At 41.2% G+C, this 22,919-nt stretch overlaps 1 protein-coding gene across 3 annotated transcripts; it reads right to left on the reverse strand.

Annotated features, from left to right (window-relative positions):
- Positions 1–2,344: 2,344 nt before the first annotated feature.
- Positions 2,345–22,900, reverse strand: MOSPD1 (motile sperm domain containing 1). Of its 3 annotated transcripts, none has more exons than XM_026653037.1 (6): positions 22,831–22,900; positions 16,580–16,837; positions 16,307–16,382; positions 12,625–12,848; positions 6,588–6,749; positions 2,345–2,899 (listed from the first exon to the last, which is right to left on the reverse strand). In XM_026653037.1, exons 2-6 carry the CDS (start codon positions 16,731–16,733, stop codon positions 2,868–2,870), a joined length of 648 nt encoding a protein of 215 aa, XP_026508822.1. In that variant the 5' UTR covers positions 16,734–16,837; positions 22,831–22,900; the 3' UTR covers positions 2,345–2,867. The 3 variants fall into 3 exon arrangements, with proteins under 3 accessions (XP_026508822.1, XP_026508823.1, XP_026508824.1); XM_026653038.1 differs by lacking the exon at positions 22,831–22,900 and adding an exon at positions 22,687–22,712; XM_026653039.2 differs by lacking the exon at positions 22,831–22,900 and adding an exon at positions 22,197–22,298.
- Positions 22,901–22,919: the final 19 nt, after the last annotated feature.

The following is a 22,919-nucleotide window of genomic DNA, read 5'->3' on the forward strand; positions in this document are numbered from 1 at the left end:
AGAATCAGAACTAAGAAATGAAGTGATTTGAGAAGAGTTGAATGTTGAATCTGAAGGAGAAGGGTGCCTACCGTAGTAGAATAAAAAAGGAGCTAAACTCGCGCTGCTGGGTAATAAAAGGATGACGAGCAGAGTAAGGGCAGGAAGGCGGTTACAGGAAGGGAGAGGTTGCAAGCGCTTTGGAGGACAGGATTAAAATTCAAAAATGATCTGGACAAACTGGAGAAATGGTCTGAATTAAACAGGATGAAATTCAATAAGGACAAATGCAAAGTACTCCACTTAGGAAGGAATAATCAGTTGCACAAATACAAAATGGGAAATGATTGCCTAGGAAGGAGTTCTGTAGAAAAGGGTCTGGGGGTCAGAGTGGATCACAAAATAAATACAGGTCAACAATGTAATACCGTTGCAAAAAAGAGTGATCATTCTGAGATATATTAGCAGGAGTGTTGTAAGCAAGACATGAGAATTAATTCTTCCACTCAACTCAGCAGTAACAAGGCCTCAACAAGAATAGTGTGTCCAGTTCTGGGTACCACACTTAGGGAAAGACGTGAACAAACTGGAGAGAGTCCAGAAGAGAGCAACAAAAAATTATTAAAGGTCTAGAAAGCATAGAATCATAGAACTGGAGGGGACCTCAAGAGGTCATCTAGTCCAGTCCCCTGCACTCATAGCAGGACTACATTTAGACCATTCCTGACAGGTGTTTGTCTAATCTCTAAAAAATCTCCAATGATGGAGATTCCACAACCACCATAGGCAATTTATTCCAGTGCTTATTGACCTATGAGGAAAGATTTTAAAAAATCGGTTTGTTTAGTTTGGAGAAGACAGGAGGGTGAGGGGGACATACGTTTTCAACGTAAAAGATTGCTGTAAAGAGGAAGGTGATAAATTGTTCTCCTTATCCACTGAGGAAAGGACAAGAAGCAATGGGCTTAACTTGCAGCAAGGGAGGTTTAGCTTGGACATTAGGAAAAACTTCCTAACTGTAAAGGCAGTTAAGCACAGGCATAAATTGCCGAGGGAGGTTGTGGAATCTCCGTCAGTAGAGGTTATTAAGAACAGGTCGAACAAACACCTGTCTGAGACTATCTAGACCAGTGATACTCACACTGAAGCTCTCTAGTTGCAAGTGGCTCTTTAATGTGTCTCCTGCTGCTCTTTGCAGCACGTGATATTAAGACACTGTGTGATTTAGTTATTAACCTATTGTAGTTGATAAAATACTTGGTCAGTCATTTTGCTGTGAGAATTCTATATACACACTAAATATTTCCCTGTCAGACTGTTTCAATAGGACTATATAGTACTAGAGTAAATGAAACAATGAATTCACACTACTGTAGCTCTTTGGGGTGATGCTGATTACTAATTTGGCTCCTGAACCACTGAGTATCACTGACCTAGATAATATTTAGTCCTGCATCAGTGGAGGGGACTTGACTAGATGACCTACTGCAGTCCCACGTTTCTGTTATTTCAGGATGGTACATGCCCTCAGCTCCCCTTGAAGTTAAGCTAAAGTAATAACATTATTATTGACTATTCCTACGAAGACTCATTATGTAAATTAATATCCAGGGCAGCTCTCACCTAAGTACTTCAACTTCACCATCTTTTGTGCAATCACTTTTCAATAACTTTTCATCTCTACATGGTCTTTTCCTGCCCCCTCTATACATAAACCGAGAGGTAACCCATTATATGCAGGGGGGGAAGAAGGTTTAATTTCCAAAATGTTCTTTTACACAGCTCAAGGTATGGTATATAGACCTTTCATAAATAAACAATGTAAGATTTTTGTGAAAGAACCAAGCAGAGTCATACTGGGCCCTAGGTAGGGAACATTCTGCTTTTCTTTCAAAGTAGACAGATGATATTTGGAGGTCAAAGAGAGAACTTGTTTCTTTTCCAGCATGAGACAAAACAGACGTATAAATTCTTCCAAACTATAAAGATCAAAGCTGAACTTCAGTTTCTTGCAAAACAAAAATCAAGTATATTTGTCTAACACGTGTTTAGAGAGGACCTTGGCTATGTTGCTATACATATTCAGGTCATTACCAACGTAGTGGCAAGGTTTATTTCTGTACTATTTTAAAGTGGGAGTCCTGGACATGTGAATTTTCTCTTGCTGGATGTTATGTATCTATACTTAAATATCCTGCTACATTTGTATGTTACATGTATTTATAAAAAAATTAATTACAAAAATGTTTTATGATTTACAGTTATGATGCAAAAATGTCTATAACTGATTCCACAGTTAAGAAGAACTTATACCCCATATACTTGTTGTTGATGTCAGGAATTGAGAATGAATTACTTCTCCATCTAAACTTAATGTATTTATTTCATAGTTTTTAGTGATGGAATTTCAAATTTCATCTTAAATGACAAGCCTTACGTAAACTCTGATCATGCTGGTATTTATACATAAAATGTTATGTAGTAACCTCTGTACTTACAGCAATGGAATAAACAAATGAACCTTTCCGAATGAATAGTTTGCTTTTATAGTGATCCAAACACTGATGTGAACATGGATTTAAAATAACAAATGTTGCTTTAATATGTTTTGTACAGTAGATGTAGATATAAAAGTTTCTTCAAAATAATTTCACAGATATCACTAAACATTCCATAGCTGTAACAGAAGCACCTAAGAGTCTTGTCGTTTATTTATAGTTATACATAGTTAAAATATATTACACTTTTGAAAGTATTTTAAATCACTGAATAGCTTTGCTAGCATCTTAATACGTCACATGAGAGTAAAAGGCAGTCCACATTCATGATGTAAATATATAGTAAGATAAGGTTGGGGTTCTTTTTTTTACATCTAATTAAGTCATTACTCATGTCCTCAAGATAACCATGGTGATGAGACCTAAAAGATGAGAAATGAAAAACAGTTTAATTTAACTGAATAAAACATTCAAAGTAGAGGTCTAACAGTTGCCTGTCACAGGCCAGAAAACAAGATAAGAGTGCATAAATCTACAGTGTGAAATTTTACATATATTTCACTTAAAATATTTTATAGGAATAACTTTCAAATATTACTCAACAAAAATTTGGCTTAATCAGAATCAATGTTTGTTTAAAATGTTAGTTCTAAAGAACTAATCATGTCTAGATCATCCAGTCTGAACAGATCCAGAGACTTCAGTGCCAGAAGCGATGCACGTTCAGTGAACAATTATGGATCAGATTGTCTGGAAATTAACCTATTGTTGCTAGTTAGATTCTGTGCAGGGACTGTCTTACTCTGCATGTGCAGTACTTAGGACAATGAGGCACTGATCTTGGTTGAGGCCTTTAGGTGCTTTTCTAATATAAATGTTGCTGGCATCACCTAAACTAAGTAACTGAAACCTTGTTTTCATTTCAGCTCAGTGCATTTAACAGCACCTTTGTTTGTAGACAGTTATGTGGGCAGCTTGACTTACTGTCATCACTCACACAGTGCGGGAAGTTCCCTCAGACTCTTCCCCAGCACCCATCAGAGTGTGCAACCGGCAGCAGAGCGACAGTCAACAGGGAATGCCTAAATGTGTTTGGCACTGTTGCTCTTGTATCTATCGCTACCTCCACTGCCAAAGGGGAGCAGATGTAAGAGAAGTGTCAAACTTGCTTTTTTACAAATAGGTTCTCTAGCACTAATCATGCAACCTTCAACTGCTCCCGGTATTAACGCTGAACTGCTGACACTACACTTAAACCTGAAATGAACCTACCCCGTTTGGCAGATTGAGTGATTTATTTTGTTTGACTTGGTTTGCTTGACCCTACTTTTCTGACTATCCCAGATTCTGAAACAGATAATATATTTGAGTCCAGACCTGCAAGCGCAGAGCACCTAATGCTGCACTTGGTGAGCCCTGTAATTGTTCAGTAGTAACTGACAGATGGTGGAGCGAGCTGAGTCCAAAGGCAGCTAAACACAGAGCTGCAAGTAAAGTAGTGCTCCATGAACCAAAAACTATACTTCCGCTGGAATGCTCATATCCTCTGCCTCGGCACATCTTTAAAGTGGAAGTCCAGGTAACTCTGAGATTCCTCTATCGGTCATAGGAAAATTTGCTGGACATTGAGAGTTTCACATCATCCAGGATTTAAAATTAGTTAACCAATAGCTTAAAAACCCCCTTGCTCCTGTGAAAGTATCGAAGGAGGTTAATACTCTGCACCTGCGGAGCAGTCAGCCTGAATGCAGATCGGTCACAATGTGCCGGTGTTGGCCTGCTGCCGCCATACAATGTCCTAAGTTGCGGGTTCTATTGAAGAGGTCCAGGATTGAGAATTCCTGGAGCACAGTTGCAGGGGTACTTTCCCTTTGATAAGCACTCCAACCATTCACAAACCTCAACTTGTTCTTCAGACTATGGTCTGGTCTACGCTACACAGTTACGCTGATGTAAGGCAGCTTATGTTGACCTAATGATGTCAGTGTCTACACTACAGCCTTGCTCCTGCCGATGTAAGTGCCCTACGACACGACAAAAGAACTCCACCTCCTCGAGAGGCATACGGCTTATGTCGGTGTCGTTAGGGCAACGCAGTGTCTGTGTAGACACTGCTTTCCTTACACTGGCTGTTGGCAGGAGCCATGAAATTGACAAGAAAGCCAGGCAGCTAGAATCCAGCTGCTCTCACACTTCCCTGGAGAGCTGGGTGGCTGGACCCTACTCCCCGCTGGAAGCCCAGGAGCCAGGCAGCCTTATCAATTTCATGGCTTCCTGAGGAGCCCAAGACAGCTTCCTCCCTGCTCCTGGCATGGAACGGGGAGTGGAGGGGTGGGGCAGCCTGCTGGGAGCCCAGCAGGAGCTGCCAGCAGAGCTGAGAGACGGGGCTCTCAGCTCCACACACTGCCCCTCTTACGTCCATGGAAGTGCTCCTGGTGAGGACGCGCACCACCGACCCAAGGAGGGTAGTGTGGACACAGTAATTACTGTGGTGGCTGTAAGTCAACCTAATATAGGTCGACTTATGTTTCTAGTGTAAACATACCCTCTAGCAGGCACTAGCATAGAAAGTTATGACTTCCAGAATTGGAGAGAACCTGAGCTTATCTAACTCATTTCACAACACCAAATACTGGGTTTATTAAATAGTGCATAATGGCCACTTATGCCATGTGTCAGGGGACCATGTAAAGCATTTAACTAAAAAAAGTGACTATGAACTAAAAGCAAAGACGCTTTTCTCTTTCCCACCAACCCACCTAGTTACTACAGGTATAAGCCTGAGAAGAGAAGATGCACCATCCTCTCTCCGTGGCAACAGATGTACACTTTGGACAAGCAAGCAAAGTGCATTCCAGACTAGAAATCTTTTCACTCCTGGGAGAACACCCAGTCGTTGGATTTTTAAATCTTGAGAGGATTAGCTCAAGCACCTTATCCGATCAGCTGCTGTAATGGTACCGAGGGGAAAGAGACCAGGACCCAAACCACATTAAAACTAAACACCTTAAATTGTATCCAGAAGCAAGGAAGTTAATGCAGTTGTCTGAAAAATCATGTATTATCCCATTTCTAGCACTGCATTTTGCACCTGCTATAGCTTCTGAGTGGTTTTCAAGAACAGCATATTGCAATCATCCAGAAGTTACAAAGTCAAGAATTACTGGATGTAGATCTGAAAAACAATCACCACAGCCTCATATGAAGACGTTTTTGGCTACTGACACCAGGTGAGTTAAAATGCACACCCACAATACAGACTTGGACAAAGGGTGAATAAACCACCTCTAGAAGGCGCAGGGTCCACCACACAATTGAGTTGTTCCCCACCATCCCACTAGCATCACCTCAATTGGATCTAGCCTAAGTTTCAGGCTGCTCATCCTCATTTTAGTCCTGATCTCAGCCAGGCAATAGGAAAGCAGAGAGCGAGTCCAATGCTACCTTCCTTTAAGTCAGCATTGGTTGCTGATGAGTAACACAAGGCGCTCTCTCCATGAGATAAGGGGCTGCCTTCTCACTCCTGCCATTTTAAGGAGCAAGTCACAGGTTTGGGAATCAGACACAGGTGTTGTCCCTGACCTTTCACCCTTTAAGTGCAGTTCTGTTTCTCATTACTAAAAGCTAGGGTAAAAGGAGGCAGCTCTTCACATTAGATCTCTTCTGGGTTAGAGGGGATGAAGAGAAGGAATTTCCAATATCAACAGATAAGATGACTGAACTACAATTTTACAGTGTAGAAGTCCTGGCAAATAATCCATAGGAAACAGCAATGTATTCCAATAGCTTTCTTTGACAAATGAGGTGGAGTAGACGCCTATACACTAGGTTCCTGTTCTGAGGGTCAAATAAGACACTTGTCCAGAACACTTATATTGCTAATGGTGAGGGCTTCCGTCTCAACACCAGCGAGTACTACTGTGACCTTCTATGTTAAGTACAAGTGGAGATGGAACCGAATGAAATTAGTCTTGACCCTGGCCCCGAGACATGAAAGTACATCTTCTCATCAAGCCAGTAGTGAATTTCACAGAAGTTCCTTTGATCGACACTGACTCCAGTAGAGACTGGAAAAAAGCTGTTTAAAAAAATCCTTTTCAAAACACTTACCTAAAACATAAGCAGCTACTAACTTTTGATTCACACTTAAATGGAGGTAGAGAGGCACCAAGGATTCCACTTCCCCCAGTGTCGGTAGCATTAGTGCTCCAATGCATACTATTCCCAGGAAGACTGTTAGTAAACTAGGTCCCGATGAGGCAGATCTGTTTTCTGAAAAATAAAATGGCATTCATTGCAATGAAAGTCTGCAGCACTTCAACTTTAAATGTTCTGCATTCTGGAAAAACGTTTATAGTGCACGTGTGTGAGACGTTGCATTTGTCATGCCCCTATGGTCACCTCATCTACACTCTGCTGGGATTAATTTTAACATTTCAAATCACCAGCCCACTTTCAAACATCCTTTTTCGTAAAGGAAGACAATTACGAACACATTTCCTTCTTTTCCCTATCTCCAGTGCTGAACTCACACTACTGGGAGGTGCAGGATCTTTGATCCCATGGCACGATTATGGTCTAATAGCCCATGATATCGCTGGAGAGCTGGGAATCCATACAGTCCACTGATGTAAGGCATTTGTTTCCAGCGCTGGTATATTCGGATATCAACCGTAATCACAACATGATGATTACAGAAGAGCTGTTTTGGACATGTTTTAGAAAACGTTGTTGCTTATGATCCTCTCTCCTCTTGATGCCTGTAGAGTTAGGCTCATGGGGATAAGGCAGCCTGGCTTACAGACTTGGAGTGAGGAGAAATAATACCAAAATATTCTTAAAAATTCCTCCTAAAACATTTTACAGTTGTTCCTGAAAAATGTGTAGTATAAACAAAAACACATGGTGTAATATAAGGGGATGACCTGCGCCACATGTTCAAGGCTATCTCTGTAGCACATTTAACCCAAACATACTAATAAAACCTTTCAACAGTGGGACACACTGTAGTTTCTTTTTAGTGAATGATGCTGGATTAATATCACAGGTAAGACTGCAGTTCTGTGGCCCAATTTACAGAATTGGAGACAAAGGTACAATGAATTTATTATTTATATAGGATGGTACAAAGATGCTATCTCCCTAAAAAATACTGTAAAATAACTCAATAATAAGGCTCTCTTATGGATTAAGACAAAGGAATAAACACTATCCCTCGCATTCTATGGAAGCAAGCTAGGTTAGGTAGGTTTTCTACAACACCTCTCTTCCCTCAGAGGAACTGTAAATATTATGTTTTGTTAAGCTCCTTTTATGACAACCTTGATAACTCTTCACATTACCAGTGAAAGTGATGCTTGATTATGGTAAGATCCTCAGATGTCTGCCTCACTTTAATCATTTTGTACCGCCCAGAAGCTAAGTACCAGAAAACAAAGTCAAATGTCAAGTATTGCTTGAGCAATCAATTAATATGCAGATTCTAAGCTAACAAAATCAAGCACACCTATAGCTATGGCTTACAAGCATGCTCTCCCCTCACGGAAAAAAAATCTCATTTTCAGTGTAACAGTGAATTAAAGCATTGTCATTGAATATAAAATTATTCAAACCCCATATCAATTTAAAGGGAAAGGCATAAATAAATAACTGGGATCCAAATGTACAGAACTGGTTGGACTCCCGGCTGCAAGCAGAAGTTGGTCTTGACTAGGACAAAAGGGGCTAGCTAACACGCACCACCTAAAACTCTAGTGCAGCAAATTGCAATTAGCATCTGCTAGTTGGCAAATTGAACCTGCCTAGATTAGCTTCCCCTAGGCTTCAGCTTGACCAGCTCACACGTCTGCACTAGAGCTGTAGAATATGCTCGCTAACACATTCTTAGAGAAAACACCACTGTTTCCACTCATCTAGACATACCAGAGAAGACTAGGAAGCAGAAATGGCCAGGTCATTTTTTTTTTAAATCGTTTACATATAGCCAGGAGGTTGTGACTATTTCTTTCAGGTGAGGACCTTGCAATTATCACCGATGTTTGCAATATGCGCTACATGGAGCTACACTTTAAAGCCGTCCAGAAATGCAGGATGGCGCAGAATGCAGCACACACGTGGTAAGTGAAGTACCTTACTTCAAACATATTAAACCAGCACACCGTGATCTGTACTGGCTGCCTATTGGTTTCTGGATGAAGTTTAAGGTGCTGATATTGACTTACAATGCCCTAAATGTTTTAGGCACTGAGAGACTGCCTCTCTCTGTGTGCTACTGTGTCTGAGACCAGCAGAAGCCCTTGAGCTGCAGCCATGCTGGTATAAGCAAGAGGGGTCTGTTGGCTGGACATTCTCAGCGAGGGCTCTGCAGCGTTCGAATTCACTCCCCCACTTGGTCCTGGATCACTTGCCTTCAGGGTACGTTGCAAACTCATCTGTTTCCCAGGCATTTCTGGGTGGGAAAGTGCTGAAAAGGGTGGGGGAGGATTGGAGCTTGGAAGCTGCCCAGCTTGCTGTTGGTGGATTATACTGAATTTTACTGCTGCACTTTCAGGGTATTCTTTGTGACGTATTGCTCAGTTATGTTCAGGGTACCTAAGGGCCAGGACTCCCCGAGCACCCCCCTGTTCTACAGCTGTGGAGGCTGCTCCCTGGTCTGAGGCAGACACTTGGAATGTGCGCTGCCCAAGCCCATCCCTTCCCCGGCGGTGGAGTCTGACAGCTCATTGCTATAGACATGGCCATGGGATGTTTCAGCAATGCTTGGGGATGTGCCAAGCACACCGACTCCATTCCCTGGCTTATTAGGGCACAGGCTCTTCCATGGCTGACAGGCAGCAAGGGAAGAATATTTAAAGGGGCTGCACAGCCTGAAGAAGTCTCCCTTTATTTACAGCTCCAGAACAGAGCTCAGCCAGGAATAGGCAGCAGGCTCCCTTAGGCCAAAAAAGTTCCCCCCTTCTCAACTGCGATCAAGGGAGAAGAGTAGAATTGGCACGTCCTCATCCCTGCCCCCCCAAACAGAGTGCCAGCTTAAAGAAGCCCCCCAACCCTAAATGGGCAGGATCCCTGACAACTGTCCCTTTTCAGTGCTCAGGGTAGAAGAGGCCCCTCTCCTGCATAAAAGGTTTGGATTTTAAACTAAAATCCCAGCACTGTCTTCCTCCCCCGATGGACCTGCACCTGCACTATGGCTGTCTAACACCACTGATCCAGTAGGGGGCAGTGATTCGGCCACTAGAGCCCATTTTCTAACAACACACAAGGTCCAATGGTGCCAAAAGAAGAGAATGCAGACAAGGATAGAACCCTATTCTTAGCACACCTTACTGGTTGTAGTACAGTAGGTAACTGTTCAAAGGCTCTAGAAACACCTTGGATTACCCCTCCCCCCCTTTTTTTTAACGAGTTACTGGTATGTTGGAGTCTGAAAGATCTTCATGCAGAATCTTTAGAGCCATTAGCATTTAGCCAAGTTTTATACCTAGGTTTTTGAAGTATGGATTCAAAGCATACATGAAAATGGCTCCTATTTTCTAAACTGATTTTGCAGTTCTCAGAGGCATGCCAGCAATGCTGGTCCCATTTTAACCCTACCAATCAGATGTTCTTAGTTTGCAGGTTTGCATACTCGTTATACTGTTCCTTTGCTCTGTCTGCTCCATTCTTGTTAGCAAATATGGTATGGTAACAAACTAGATTCTTATGCACCAGCATGCCATATTGCATCAGCTCACTGGTCCATATAATCTAATATTCGGTTTCAAACAGTGGCCTGTACCAGATGCTTCAGAGGAAGGTACAAGGAATCCTGTAATGAAATAGCCTGACCACAGCAAAGTTTCTTCCCAATCTCCGTCAATTAGTGGTTGATTTATAACCTGAGGCATAAGAGATCATGTATGTGTCTGATTCAAATCCCATTGAAGTCAATGGAAACTCACCATTGGGTTTTTGGGATCAGACCTAAACCTGTTTTTTTTTTACTATCAAGTGGGAACACTCATGGTTACAATATCTTTTTTTAAAATTGTACGAAGATACATTCCACTGAAGAACACAACTGTCCCCTGCCAATTTGGGACTTACATCATGTAGAGACAGTTGGTCACTCTTTTGTTTTAACAAGAGGAATTCTCTCATGCATCACATTTCAGAAAAGATGTGGACAAACTGGAGAACGTCCAGAGGAGAGCAATGAAAATTATTAAAGGTCTAGAAAACATGAACTATGAAGAAAGATTGAAAAAATTGGGTTTGTTTAGTCTGGAGAAGAGGAGAGACATGACAATAGTTTTCAATTACATAAGAGGCTGTTGCAAGAAGGAGGGTGAAAAATTGTTCTCGTTAACCTCTGAAGATAGGACGAGAAGCAGTGGGCTTAAAATTGCAGCAAGGGTCGCTTAAGCTGGACATTAGGAAAAACTTCCTAACTGTCAGGGTGGTTAAGCACTGGAATAAATTGCTTAGGGAGGTTGTGGAATCTCCATCACTGGAGATTTTTAAGAGCAGGTTAGACAAACACCTGTTAGGAATGGTCTAGATAATATTTAGTCCTGCCATGAGTGCAGGGGACTGGACTAGATGACCTGTTGAGGTCCCTTCCAGTCCTACACTGCTATAATTCTATGCAAAGTTACCTAGGGTGGGATTCACAAGCGGGACTTAGTCATTCTCTCTCTGGGCCACTGTATAGTTAATTATTTATACAAAGTGGGCAGCTTCGATAGGAGAGATCTGCCCCACAGCAGAGTGATTATGGAATTCTTTTGGAAAGTGGGAGACCCAAGTTCAAATCCCTGCTCCATATCATGCGGGGAGAACTTGAATCCAGGTCTCCCACATCCTGAGCACTCTAACCACTGGGATAAAGGTTATGAGGGACCCTGCCCTCACCATTTTGTGTGGGTTTAGACATGCCCTAAGCCAGTGGTTCCCAACCTTTCCAGACTACTGTACCCCTTTTAGGAGTCTGATTTGTATTGTGTACCCCAAGTTTTACCTGACTTAAACTACTTGCTTACAAAATTAGACATAAAAATACAAAAGTGTCACAGCACACTGTTACTGAAAAATTGCTTACTGTCTCATTTTGTCTGTATGAAATTTTAGTTTGTACTGTCTTCGCTGGTGCTTTTTATGTAGCCTGTTTGAAAACTAGGCAAATATCTAGATGAGTTGATGTACCCCCTCAAAGACCTCTGCATACCCCCAGGGGTACGTGTACCCCTGGTTGAGAACCACTGCCCGAAGCACACCTATCAGATTAGGCCCTGAAGGCAAGAGAGGCAGGGGAATCCCTATTTTGTGAATCCTGCTGGGGCACAGGTGAGTTAGGCACACAGCTGCTGGGCAGTGTCAGTACTTTAATGGTGGAAACATAGGAGCCATGGGATTCTAGACACCTCTACAAGGTTAGGTGGCAGCTGTGCAGGGCTTTTGTGCAAGCCAGTGGTGCCTAAATGTTGGACTTAGAAGACAACAAAACAATCAATGAGTTAACAAGCCTTCTTGCCCTGCCATCCCTAATTTGCAAGAGCTCATGCTTCAGCCATGGCTGTTGTTACATCACCTACTCTCTATACTAGTGCACGTGCATAGCAGATATTTGTAACTCCACTTTTCTGTACATTTCAGAGGTAAAAACATGGCACACAAGAAGTGCCATGTGTGGAAAGTGTTTGGCTGTATCTGCTGCTGGTCAGGAGGTGGAGAATTAAAGTTCTGAGACAGCCAAAAATACATGTGGAGACACACTTTGAGAGAACAAATTAGTCTCCAAGGGCATGGTCCTGCAATCCTTTTGTAGCCACATCTCCTGCTGAAGTCAGTGGGAATTTGCTTGTGTAGTAGGATTGGACCCTTAAAAGACACATTATGCAAATGAACAAAACTCGGATAGCCCATGTAACTTTAGGGGCAAATGGTAGTTTATAGCTCTCTCATTTGACTAAAGAGGACATAAGCAAGAGAGCAATAGCATGGGCTCTGGAGCACCATAACCACTCTTAACAATAACCAGTGTACTCTTACAAGAAAGTAAAAATTGAGTTAATTTAGACTATCTTCCTTATAGTTTAACCTCTTTCCAGTCATTTCAGCTGTACCAAACGGTTTGCTCTAGAAGAGGGCTAGGTAAGACTTTAACTACCTGGTTGACACAAAGTCTGCTCAAAAAAGACACTTTCCGCCAGGTGTTCTTTAATTCTTTTTTCCTCTTCTTCCTTTTGCTGTTGCTCTTTTGCAGATGGAAGTAGTGTAGCAATGACTTCTTTCCGCCCTAATGCTTTCCTCTGGCTTTGTTCAGACACTTGGAGACGGAATTTGTCTATCACGCCATAGTGACAAGCCCGAACGTCTCTGTGACGAATCACACTGTAGATTTAAAAAAAAAAAAAAAAAAAATTATGCATGTTCTTTTAGAAGCTAAAATAATTATATTCACAATCACAAAAAGTATTAGGGGCATCTTCAAAAGCAAAACCCAACCACTCTAAGAGTTTCAGCTAGATACGTAGTTAAATTTCGCAGATCTTTTCACTGCTCTGTGGATACATCTCTTACATTCTGTTGAGAAACCTGCAACCAACTTGTATGGGTAGACCCCTGCATCTATGCAGAGCCCCTTTCAAGAGATTCATCTGCATGGTTTCAACTGCAAGGCGGGGGTCAGGATACTTATATTATGCCCCCGACCACTATCTGAGCACCCAAAATGATGCAGTTCTATAGTACTTCATGTCAAGTCTCACACAGGACCCATAAAGAGCAAAGGTTAACTAAATCTCTTCCGTACCTCTCTTCTACAAACAGCAGTTTGTTCACTTGGGTCTTCACTAAAACAAAGAGGAGTCCGGTGGCACCTTAAAGACGAACAGATTTATTTGGGCATAAGCTTTCATAGATAAAAACCCACTTCTTCAGATGCAAATAAATCTGTAAATCTTTACGGTGCCACCGGACTCCTTGTTGTTTTTGTGGATACAGACTAACACGGCTACCCCCGATACTTGGGTCTTCACTGTAGCTATAAATAATTATAAAAATGCATGTGTACCTCGTTTTAAAATCCCACAATATTTAGCCATCATAATGGGTATTGTAACTATTTTTGTCCAAAATGCAAATTATTTACTTGAATGACCATAAAAACCTTTTGAGAGATCTTAAGTGCTACTAAGAGAAAATCCATATTTAAGCCAGTTAGCTTCAGGAAATGTGCAGTCTGACAAGTTTCAGCCCAGAGCAAGCTGCAAACGCCTAAGAATAAAGGTTTCTAACTACACTGGCATTGGTAGTGCCATTTTAACACTGTTCCAGGAAACTTGTCACTTCACCATTCTTCTACTGCACAAACCCCCATGATGTCTGCATTTTGGACTAAATTTTAAGAAACTGGATTTTGTGATCACATTAAGATACCTAGTATTTTAATAACAAGCCTTTGTGGGTATGCCTAAAATTAACATGTAGTTTAAGCAGGGCTTTCAAAAGGGAACAGAGAATGACAGAGGTTTGAAATACATCAGCCTGTAAACCATATGCTTACTGAACATAGGAGCTTCTTCGTAACCTCAGAAGCAAATGAGATTGGCCATGATGGAGTTTCATCAAGTAAATTTATTTCACCTGTGGCTAGGCAACTGCCACTTGGTGAAGATTGGGCTCTGTCTTGAGTAGATCACTGAGCAACAAAGGTTTGACCCTGCAGTCCTTACTCGGGCATGCACTTTTGCTTAGGTCAGAGCTGCAGCTTCAAGCCTTTGATTTTTATTTTAAGACTTCTTGTGTTGCTTTAAATTCTTTTCTATTGTTAGTACCATGCTTCTACACATCAGTATTAGCACAGCATTATGTAAAGATTCTGTTTGAGCATACACAGTTACTGTCAAGCAAATAGATGTTTCTCTACAGACCCATATAAACAGATACATTCTCCTGTTTCTTACTGGAGAGCACTCCATAATTAGAAGCTCTGTAGAATATTGGTTTATCTGGCAAAGGGCCATATGTATACAACACAGTTCATATCCTAACTTTACAGCAATAAACATAGTTCCAAGAACGTTACCCATACTGAGACAACATCCCCCAAAACGGGGTCAGGTATTTGCTGCTGAAAAAATATTCTTGGAGACCTAAGGAAACTAATATTTTCTGAGATGGACCCAAAGATAATCAATCAAAATTCCATAAAGATCAGATAGAGACCAGAATGACTCACTGAATTACAGTAATAGAAATATACCATGCACTGGTATGTGTTGATGATTTTTGTGCCTTTAACAGGATTGCTATCCCTACCCACTGATGCTTTTTAATGGGAAATGCTAGTTGGTTACTCCCTTGAAATTCTCAATCACTCCTGATAAGGCCAGTGCCACAGTACCAGATTGGCGCCTCATATCAGAGTAGTGTCATTTGCTTTGCAGAGAACCAAGAGTTCATTACAAGTAGGTCTTTCGTTAATGGCATTTATTGGCCAGAAAATATAAAGAATGCTTTTTGGGGTAAATAAATGTTTAATCAGAAAACCCAATTTCCTTTTTATTTTTATTTATTTATTTTGGATACTTCATGCTCATGAGGCACACACTGAAGCCTTGAAGTCATGTAGATCAGCATGAAGCTAACATACAGAAGCTGAAACATGTCAGGCTATTTTGAATTAAATGAATGTTTACCAATTTTTTCTGCTCTGAATTACAGCAGTCAATACTGATAAATCATGGTTAAAGCAAAAAACCAGAAGCCTTATTTAACATTTGGGGATTTTGAAGGTAACGCTTAACTGCGCATCAGTCCTTCTCTGCGAGTGAGCTGGGGTCAAGGAAGGAGAAGACAGATTAAAAAAAATGGTAGGCAAGAGTATCTTCACTGAACAGGGCAGCAGAAGTATACTCACTATGTTATATGGCCCATGGAAAGCATGCATATTAGAATTTCACAGATTCTCACTTTGCCAATCTGCAAATAATTCTCACCCCAAAAAACGCAAGCCTGGTGATCTCACCCATCTTAGCAAAAAAACCTTACATTATAGCAAAGTATTCTAGTGTGCTTCATATTAGTACGACTTACTTTTAAAACTATACCATAGGATCTATTTATTAGCACTCTACTATTGTTTATTCATATTTACACAAGTAAAAAGGGGCACCTATCCAATGCCCCTGCCATAAAGTACAAAAACAGGGGGGAAAAGAGCCAACAGAACGCAGAACTATGAGATTGTTAAACGAGTACTGTACACTTGCCAAAATAATTTTACAACTTACATTTTGTGATTCAGTGTCCTTGATTCACTGTTTGTTGACTTTTCTTGCTAATTCATAAAATTTAGCAACATACAATGTGTCTCTGCTCATTAATACACCTCTATCCCGATAGAACGCTGTCCTCGGGAGCCAAACAATCTTACTGTGTTATAGGTGAAACTGCGTTATATCGAACTTGCTTTGATCCGCCAGAGTGTGCAGCCCCAGAGTGCTGCTTTACCGCGTTATATCCGAATTCGTGTTATATCGGGTCGCGTTATGTCGGGGTAGAGGTATATAGCAGGTTTTACCAGATTAAAGCAGGAATTTACTTTATATAGTCAAGTATTTAATTTTCTCTGGTTAATTTAGAATGACCAAGCAACTTGCGTAAGCACTAAGATATTTTAATGTTTAACAAAATGTGAATGATGTAGTGGGACTAGAGGTTAACATTTTCTGATGTGTAGTTTAAAATGTGCCTTTTAAATACTAGCTGAGGTTTAGATATACAATTAGCTGATGTAGTTATTCAAATCTTCAACAGTTAAGGAGAACTGAGCTATTTTTACTTACATATCAACACAACACTGAGGCTTCACTGCACCTGCAGCGTCGACAACAACGTATTTATTTGGAGTTGTACAAAGAACTGAAATGAAAAGGACACTGGTGGTTACATGGTATAAACCGGCAGCAATACAAATTTTAATAAACGAACAGTGGGTGGTAAAAGACAAATCTGAATTTTTGCATAACACGATAGTTTTCATAACTTATGTTTGTTATATAAACTACAGGTAGACTGATAAAGGAAACCTTAAATGAAACGGAACCTAAGAAACCCACCTTTGAATTTTAAGGCAAACTCATAGGGGTTATATAGAGTCAACACCTGTTTGTGTGTTGACTGGTCATCTGCATAAAATATAAGCTCCGTAGGAAACACAAAAACAGGAAGATTGCCTTCCACTAACTCTGGCTGTCTTTTTTGTTGCTGCATTGGCACCGAATCCTTCCTGCTGCTTCTTCTGCTCTTATGATTTTGTATCCCAAACAGACTTCTGGTTTTGAGTCATTTAAGAATTCCAACGCATTTTGGCAATTCTGCAGAAGACAGGAAATGGAATGATGATTGTGTCTGTTTTCACAAATCCATAGATAGAACCGAATCAGACAGCAGATGATACATAGATACAGCACTTGACATTTGGTTTTGAGCTTGTTTATAATTATTTTAAGTGCTTTCAAAAATGTTTAAACTAACATAACTCTACTCATCTTTGACATTTTGTTTACATCCATTTTAAAAACGGCAATAAAGTAAGTGACTATGCCTTCCTTTCATTATTATTATTTGTATTGCTGTAGTGCCTCAGTCATGGACCAGGACCCACTGTGCTAAGGGCTCTACAAACACAGAACAAAAAGACAGTCCCTGCAGCAAAGAGCTTATAACCTGAGTATAAGACAAGAGACAACAGGTGGATCAAGGCAGACAGACAGGAGAGTACAAGGAAACAATGAGACAATATTGGTCAGCATGACAGCACACCAGCGGACTAACTGAAACATCCCAAGGTACAGTACAATACGTTATGTATCATGTTTGTATGAGAGCCAGGTCACAGTGCAAAGATTCAGAACAAAAGAATCAGGAAGACCTTCATTCTTTGTCTAATTGCACCTCTGAAGTCTGATCATAATAGTATTTCAGTGTAAAGGCAGTGAATTAAAAATCAAGTAGGATGTATAAGATATTTGTCATTATTCAATAGTACAGGGTAGGTTTTGGATTTTTCATCACATTTACTGATGCTAAATTTGTAGTTATTATTTAAGTTGATATTAAGAATGATTGTTTTTCCCAGTGTGTAACCAAAATATCTTTTTTCCCCCTCCAGATTTTTCAAGTTCATTTCAGGAATCTCAATCCAAACAAAACAAAAAACAAAACCCCACAACCTGTCCATATCACACTTCCAAATACAACAAGGAGTCTGGTGGCACCTTAAAGACTAACAGATTTATTTGGGCATAAGCTTTCGTGGGTAAAAACCTCACTTCTTCAGATGCAACAAACCTTTAGTGAGGTTTTTACCCACGAAAGCTTATGCCCAAATAAATCTGTTAGTCTTTAAGGTGCCACCAGACTCCTTGTTGTTTTTGTAGATACAGACTAACACAGCTACCCCCTGATACTTGATACACTTCCAAATGTAATTTATAAGATAAAAATAAGGCCTCAATCCTGCAAATATTTATACAGATGCTTGCCTTTATGCGCTAAGTAATTCCACTGTAGTGAACAAGCCTATTCACAGTGCATGATGTTATGCAGGTGTTTAAGTCTTTGCAGGATTGTGGCCTAAAATAGTATTTCACTATGTTTTCTACAGCCTAATAGTCCCAGGAGGACACCAAGAGTCTGACTGGAGACTCTTAGGCTGGGTGTACACTAGGAAATGTTAATTTAAAAAAATCCCATGTGGCTATCACCCATGGAGATGAGGCTCCTAGTGGTTTCCAGCATTTTACCACCACATCAACTAAACCTGTTACTTATGTGCAGCCTAACTGGTGGTTGCACCGTGGTAATTTTGTTTCTAGAATTCCCTAGTGCAGACACAGCCCTAATGCTATGGATGGTAAATAAATGCCTAATTTTCTGTTTTAAATCATGAAATTACATTTCAAAAGTGCCAATATTTTATATCAGAGCTAATTTTCACAAAACTTCAGCTTTTGATACCTAAACATCCAAAAGGGACTAAAATCACTAGTGCATGCTCTATCCGATGTACAGAATTTAGTTCTGGTTCAAGATGTAAAAACTTTTTTTAAAATATATATTAATTTATTTTTAAAAATTCTCCAAGAGTAGGTGCATATTGTCCTTCCAAAGACTATCTATTCTTATTCCAGTATCTTTTTTTCCTAAAATCCAATCTCCTTTCAGAACCCAGGATTACTTTCTAGTAGACTAGAATGCTAATTATATTCTTTTGATAACAAATCCCTGATGAGGATATTCCTGACTGATGTTCTAATTCTTTCTCAAAACACTTTTTAACTAGGCTACATATCAGCAAATGGCAATTTAGATTCTGTGCTCTTCTCAGAATTTTGGTAAATACTTTTTGTTTCAGAAGAGATGAATAAGCTCTGCAATTATTTTGCACAGCAAGTCTAATTAGTAGGACTTGAGCATCTTAATGTGCTATTGCTAAATAATATTCACAGTTTCATTCAAACATACAAGAACTGTATCAGGGTCTAGCTTGAAAGAATGCCAGCTCACAGGAATACAAAACTGTTTTCAAATAAACTATTTCTTACAGGCAAAAGAAGAGAGAATTCTAGGAAAAGCTAATTACAGTGCAATATACAGTAAGCAATTCAAGAACATAAGAAATAAGATACTAAAAGCTCTTGTTAATATAAAATCTACATATATGCATTTGGCTAAACTAAAAGATTTTTTTCTGATTGTTTTAAACATACTTACTACTTTACTGAATAACTAACAGAAAATACATTATTGGATATTTTGAAATTTTATTGGATTACTAAAGTTCCAATAAATGTGATTCTTTATTCGTCAATTACATTTTATTATTGTTTCTTTTTATTTTAACACGTGCATTGGATTCATTGCAGATTCCCTGATCCTACCTCAACTCCAAATGTCATGTTTTTTTCTTTGTTTTTTTAAATATACATATGCATCATGCTCTTGCTTCCACTTGTCATTTATTGGCTGGGTAAAAAGTTATCATTCAAACTGGTATCAATGGAAAGTGGTAAGTTTTCACCAATATGAAGGACAAGGCAGGTATACACTAGACTTTTGTGTCATAGCAACATCAGTTAGGAACGTGACTTTTTTTGTGACAATGCTTTACTGGCAAAAGCCTTTATGATGATAGTTATACCAGCATAAAAGCTCTTTTGCTAGTATAACTTATTATGCTTGCTGAATCAGTATAAACTAAACTAGTAAAAGCACTTTTTATAAGCTACATCTATACCGAAGGGTTTGCTGGTATAATTATAATACCTAGGTCTTATAGAGTACTTTTCATAGTAGATTTCAAAGTGCTTTAGAAAAGAGGTCTATAACTGCAAAGCTCATTAGAATCAAAGGGACTATTAACAACACACAAACCTAAGCATGGGCATAAATCTTTGCAGGATCAGGGCCTAAGGCCTCCTGCAAACTAATCCACACAGGTGGACTCAGTGACGTCAGTGAGACTCTGCAGGTGCAAGGATCCTCTTGCACACAGCTCATATCATCTTAGCAGTGTTCGCTGTTTTGCCAACAGACTGTACAGTATGACAGCTACTCTACACTGATGACTTTCCAGCTCAATAAAGGAATCTTCCTCCATAAAGTACCTAAAAGTACACTGCTTGTGTCATGATAGCACTCCTTTGCCAGCATTTCCCTTAGAAACCCCTTTTTACAAGAGGTTTTAACTTGGCAGAGAAAAGCTGGACTAAAATGTAAACTTATTTCTCCAAGCATAGAACTTTGATTTTTGGCTACTTTTTAGTTTAATAAAAAAGTGAAAATAAAATCAAGAAGTTTTCAAATTTAAGATTCTGTTCTATTCATGTTCTTATAACCAGCTCATCACCATGGTTTCTGAGCACAGTCTATACTCCTTTTTTGTATTCAGGAGTACAAATGGCTTTTTTTTTTTTTTTAAAAGGGGGAAACTGGGTAAGCAATTTATTCAGAACAATGAGCTAATCTTTAAAATGTACATTACTTTTCTGAGATTTTAAACTGCACATCTCTGATTTAAGAAGTCTTGTTACAATGTAATACATACAAGGCATTGCATTGGAGCTATCATTTACTAGCTCAGTGGTTTTTCAACCCCAGGGGTCCGCAGACTATGTCTAAGATTTTCAAAAGCGTCTGACCTCCATTCAAGATTTTTTAGGAGTCCACAAATGAAAAAAGCTTGAAAACCACTGAACTAGTTAATAATGCTTATTGTAAAAGTTGACCCCATTGATATACTCAAACTGTGTCAAGTTCCAAAATATGATCAGGATGTGGATATGTTTTCATTATTATATACACAGTAAGACACAGTCCCTTCTGAATCATTACAGACTAAAAGACCAGTAAGAAATTCTTGTCCTTTCAGATTTGTCAAGAAATCCAATAGAGTTTGAGGTTAAAGTTAAGTATTCAAATTGATGGAGCTGTTGGAATCTCATTCTATTTGTTTATTTATCAGGGTAATTTTAGATGGCCTTAATATATACCTACACAATCTACATGTTAAACTTCCTGTAATTACTTGGGAGGGAGAGTTATTTAGTGATTAGAGCACAGAATCAGAAGTCAGGACAGCTAGGTTCTACTATTTCTAGCTGTCACTGACTCACTGTATGATCTTGAGCAAATTAGTTAACCTCTCTGTGCCTCGGATTGTTAACTAAAGGCCTCAGTTAATCAGCAAGGTACTGAAGTGTGTATGTTGTCCCATTTAAATCTATGGGGCTACTCAGAAGCATATTTTGCAGAAGGAGAGCCAAAATGGTTGTACTACTATTTACCTACCTCACATGGCACTACTTGCCAGGTGCTTTGAGATCTAATAATCTCAAAGTATTATCTATTACATCATATTAATGAGATACTAGTAGCATGATTTATTGTGTCCAATTTTATAAGTTTCTGCAGGAATTCTTTCACTTGAAAGATATTTTAAACGATGAAGGCTACAAATTATACTTTGCTAAAATTAGCTAGGTCACAAAGACAAAAACAAGGAAATACTAAATAACACTTGTGCACAATTTCTGATCCATTCTGTTTTAGTTAGGAAATGCAGGATTTTCAATAATGTAAATCAATCTCAACCTGAATTTCCTTAGTTTTGTGGTGCTTACAATATTTTTTAATGGAAAGTGGGTATGTTAATACTGTATGTTGTTTTTTTCCAGGTCAGGTAAAGCTGTCAATCAGGAAAAAAGAAATCCAAGCATCTGTGAGAAACTGATTTTTGAGTTGGGCTAGCTGGGGGGGGGAAAAAAAAAATCTGTTTTTCCTAAACCTACTAATGAGACAAAGAGAGTCCATCTTGGCCACCCCTTTGTGTACCACTGTCCTTAACATTGGTCTTACTGTAATGCCTCAGCTGGGGCACGAGAAGGGGAAGTATTGGCACACACTAACTTTTTCAAAATATTTGCCAGCAGTAAAGCTCTGGCCTATTCAGCTCGCCCCTCGATGCTCCCCGCCCCAGTTCGAGCCCTGCCCTTCTTAGTTTCTGAGACTTCCCAGCTTTGGATTTGCTCGATCGGGGCGAACACAGAGTAAAATAGCCTGACCCAGCGGAAGTGCGAGTTGGGGATGAGGGTTTCAAATGCCAGGGCCCCCCTCTCCCTTGCATGACGAACGGGCAGGCGGGGGTGACCTCCCAACCCTTTCCTCCTCCACCCCAGGCAAGTGGCCGCTGGCGGTGAGGCCCGTCCCAGCCTGGCTGCTGCTCTCCGGACCCCGCTGGGTGCCTGCGGCCGGGAGGGTACGGGTACGGGTACGGCTCCCTGGGGGCCAGCGGCTGGCGGCAGCTCCCGGTCCCGGCTCCGGAGCGCCCCCGCGCGGCGGCTCCGCGGCCCCTCCACGTGAGCGTGTTTACAGCGGCCGGACGAGGTTGATGTGCCGGGACCTGTCAACAGCGCGGGGGTTTGGCGGCCAGAGCCCGAGGCAGCGCTGCCCGGGGTCCCGCCCGCGCGGCCCGGCCCGGAGCTGCCGCTGCCCAGCCACCCACGGGAGCGCGGCTCCAACCGGGGGGGGGGGGGGGGGGCCCCCCCCCCCCCCCCGGGCCCGGCCCCCCCCCCCCCCCGGGGGCCCGGAGCCCGCCCTCAGCCCCGAGGGGCCCGGAGCCGAGCGGCCTCGGGCCGGGAGCCCCCGTCCCTGCCCCACTCACGGGTGCCGGGGATCTCGCCGCCCCCGGCCTGTCAGAAGCGGGGCTGGCAGCCCGCCGCCGAGCCCGGCCCGTCAGGGGCCCCTCACCGCCGCCTCGGGCCGGGGGAGCCGCGGACCCCCAGGCCCTGCCGGCTCCCGCACTCACCCCTCGGGGCCCGCCGGGTCCTGGCTCGCCGGCTGCCTGTGCGGAGCCCCTTTGTCAGCCCGCTCCCCCCCCCCCCCCCCCCCCCCCCC

Source organism: Terrapene carolina, unplaced genomic scaffold, assembly GCF_002925995.2.
Source record: "Terrapene carolina triunguis isolate 2854851 unplaced genomic scaffold, T_m_triunguis-2.0 Scaffold131, whole genome shotgun sequence".
NCBI classification, from domain to species: domain Eukaryota; kingdom Metazoa; phylum Chordata; order Testudines; family Emydidae; genus Terrapene; species Terrapene triunguis.

Coding starts and splice junctions, on each gene's coding strand:
- MOSPD1 (XM_026653037.1), bottom strand. CDS start 16,733: ATGCAGCAACAAAAAAGACAGCCAGAGTTAGTGGAAGGCAATCTTCCT. Junction 12,849..16,306: donor CCTCAGTGTTGTGTTGATAT/GTAAGTAAAAAT, acceptor TTAAATCTACAG/TGTGATTCGTCACAGAGACG. Junction 6,750..12,624: donor GCAGACTTTGTGTCAACCAG/GTAGTTAAAGTC, acceptor TTTATTTTTCAG/AAAACAGATCTGCCTCATCG.